The 3,403-nt window shown below is 42.5% G+C and overlaps 1 protein-coding gene across 11 annotated transcripts in view; it reads right to left on the reverse strand.

The window, feature by feature from the left end:
* The window catches only part of trpm3 (transient receptor potential cation channel, subfamily M, member 3), a 168,439-nt gene that overhangs the window by 10,707 nt on the left and 154,329 nt on the right, over window positions 1–3,403 (reverse strand). For all 11 annotated transcript variants that reach the window (XM_032516962.1, XM_032516958.1, XM_032516960.1 and 8 more), the window contains 2 exons: window positions 2,475–2,615; window positions 291–419 (listed from right to left, as the gene is read on the reverse strand). In XM_032516962.1, the coding sequence (XP_032372853.1) occupies window positions 291–419; window positions 2,475–2,615 (270 nt within the window). The remainder of the gene's footprint in view (window positions 1–290; window positions 420–2,474; window positions 2,616–3,403) is intronic.

Raw genomic sequence — 3,403 nt, forward strand, 5'->3', positions numbered from 1 at the left:
CCCCCCCCCCGTTCCTTTCTTTCTTCCTCTTGATTCTTTCTTTTGCTTCCCTTTGAATGGTCGCACCACAGTTTTCCTTATTTATGATGAGCTCTTTGATGATATCGAGATGATTCTTCTGCGTCTGCCCTCCACCACAGAGCTTACCGAATGTAACTACATTATGGCAACATAATGGTTGAAGGGTCTCAGTTCACTGGGTGGTGGTGAAGAATTGATTATCGTGTGTTCAAATTAGCCATGGATGCTGGTGCACATTTGCATGTAGCCACTTCTAGCATGCATTGTACCTCTCTCATCTTCTCGATGCCGTTGGTGAAGATGTAAGCAATGACGATCCACTCTTGAGTAGACGGCCACAGGTCCATCTTGACCAGGACAATGTAGTTGAACAACATCAGGTAGCCCACGTATGCCATCTACGTAAAAAACATAGCAGGGGTAAATCAGCAGGGATACATTTATGGCGACGTGCTGTTCCTGCAATAGTAAACTTACATCAATAAAAGCTCAATTCTTTCCCTGCAAGCAAACTGGAACGAAAGGCTTTTGTGTGCAACTGCTCAGTTGAAATACAGTAGTTATTTGGTGAACTGATCCTCGTTACACCTCACTTTTGTGCACTTTTTCAGATCTGATGATAGAGATTTGAAACATCTGATTGCTGCACCTCCACACTTGGCCTGAAAATGTCCATCATGTGTCTCCTGTGACAGCATCTATTTAAATCCATGTCAGCTATACATGTTCGTTTTTCCTGCACTCATATGTGCACTGTGGCTCATTATAATCCAGACTAGATACACACATTGATCCCAATGCTAACCATCTAAAGATTAGGCCTGGACGACCTGACACAAATGCATTCAAAATCCATTTTTCTGCGTTTTACTCATTCACAGGTCCTGACATTACAATCAGATATTTGTCATTTTTGATTAAGCGATTGGTGATCTTGTATCCTCTGAAACCATTTAATCCGCATGAATGTATTCAACAGGGATATAGACAGCTGTGCAGAACTGTTCCTACCTTTAAATTTGGAACACAAACAAAAGGTTTTGACATATTTAAATTATAGATTAAAGTGACTACAAACAAACTGGGGATGGTGTGTCATCCAGTCCTACTTAAATCAGGTATTCCAGTGAAGTACCGAGGTAAAATGATTTTAATAATGTGTGACCGAGACTGTCAATCAGTCCCAGATGCACAGTCGGTGTGTGTGATAAGTTTAACTAATGTTACTTTTAACGGGGCAGCCCTCTACAGCGGATGACAGGTCTGAATGCAAATCTGGTAATGATATAAAGAGCACACTTTGACCCAGAGAAAACCCTGCATCAGTTCTACGAGCGCAGTAATGAAAATCAAAGTAGAATATTATTTTTTAACCTGAAGGGCAGGAGGGAAAAGAGATGGGGAGAAGAGGAGAGGAGTAAATAGCCAGGGAAGAGAAAACGGGATGAAACAAAAGGCAGTATTTTCTTAGCATAAATACACAGTGTCATCCCTGGTGGTGATGTTAAGCGATGTTTTCACTGGGAGGGTATGGGAGACAAAAGATCACCGTATTTCAAACATTACCAACAAGCTCCCAGGCAGATACTGTACAAAACGCAAGCTATAACAGAAGACATTCACAGTTACAGAATCCAGATGAACAATGAGAATGAAAAAGATTTAAAGACGCATGAAAACACAAAAGTAAATGTCAACTGAAACAATCTTTACTTCTTGTAATACTTGATCCAGTGGCAATATGCCATGACTCAGCGGTTTCAGTTGTGTTTAAATTGTTAATATTGGAGTGGTTCCAAAACCAATACCAGTATCGTAAAATGCCTTGGATACTGCCTAAAAGGCTGGTATTGGTATCGGCCGGTATGCGAGTCTATGCACCTATTCGACTCTAAGTAATTAAGCCCCGCTATTTTTTTAAAATGAATATTAGATAATAAAAGAAAGTACTCTGGCATTCATTCTCTGTATGTTTTACCTGAGCCAGGTCAAACAACAATAGAAATCATTTTACATCCATACAGGTAAGTGGAATTTATATATACATTTTTACGCATTAATCGGATTGATACTCAGTATCGGCCGATACACAAGTTCAGGTATCGCAATAGCTATGGAGAAAGAAAAAAATGGTATTGGAACATCTCTGAATAACATAAAACCTCCATGTTTGGTCTTCGATCCCTTTCACTCCCTCACTCGCCTGTACTTTTCTCACCCTGTTGCGTCCATCAGTCTCCCCATCTCTCTCGCACTAAACTTTTCCACCCCAGTAAAGCTGGGTAATTACAGGGTGCCACAGGAGGCTAATGACAAGAATAGAGGGCACTGCAGTGGTAGAAGCTGACAGCGGGGAATCAGCTAAAGATGCTGTTGCAGGAATATAAAGATCACCCGACAATGCCAAACAGGAAGCTGAGCATGTGGGAGGTATTGCCGAAGCCGACACTGACCGTATGGAACCAGAACTTGACGATTGGAGCGTTGTAGAACTCGTATATCTTGCGTCCCAAGGGAATGAGGCGGTGTCGTTTCTGAACTTCCTCGACATCTTTCTTTCTGGATGTTTCTGTGGTTACCTTTCCCAGCATTGCCTGGGTGAATGCAAACCCCAAATGGAGCAAGGGAGGAGGGAGTGAAAGGTGTGAGGGATAGAGGGAATCGGAGAGTGGGAAGTGTGATGAGTTGGAAAGACGGAGGATGATGAGTGAGGGAGACGCAGAGAGAGGATGGAGTTGGTGACAAGTATGTGGAAGAAAGGAGGAGGGCCGGGAAGAGTAGAACAACAAATACAAAAAGGAGAAGAGGGAGAGGGTTACATTATGTCTACAGCAGAGTTTCAAAAAATTCATAATCAAAGAAGCAAGCACAGGCAATGCCATCATTCCAAAATGTGGGATGTGTGTTTGAGGTGGAGTGTTGGGTGAAGGCTGGTAACACGGTATGACGCAGACACAGACACTCATGGATTGTGTCCCAGACAAAACAGTTGAGAGACAATAGAGAGACAAGATAATGACAGAAAGAAGACAGAGAAAGGAAAAGATAAGACATAGATATCTCATTTCAATCTGTGACACATTTCCTTATCCATGAGAGCGGGTTCGGAGCCCACTATTTTTATGGGTCATGGTCTTAAAGGTCCCACGGCATGAAAATTTCCCTTTAAGTTTTTTAACATTAATATGAGTTCCCCCAGCCTGCCTATGGTCCCCCAGTGACCAGAAATGGCCATAGGTGTAAACCAAGTTGGGTATCCTGCTCTGCCTTTAAAAAAATTAAAGCTCAGAGAAAGGGGAGGGGCAAGATTACCTCCCCTTTCTCTGCTTTGCCCGTCCAGAGAATGTGGCCCACCAATGAGAGAGAGACATCATGGCTTTCA

The sequence above is a fragment of the Etheostoma spectabile genome, chromosome 5, assembly GCF_008692095.1.
Source record: "Etheostoma spectabile isolate EspeVRDwgs_2016 chromosome 5, UIUC_Espe_1.0, whole genome shotgun sequence".
Classification (NCBI taxonomy): domain Eukaryota; kingdom Metazoa; phylum Chordata; class Actinopteri; order Perciformes; family Percidae; genus Etheostoma; species Etheostoma spectabile.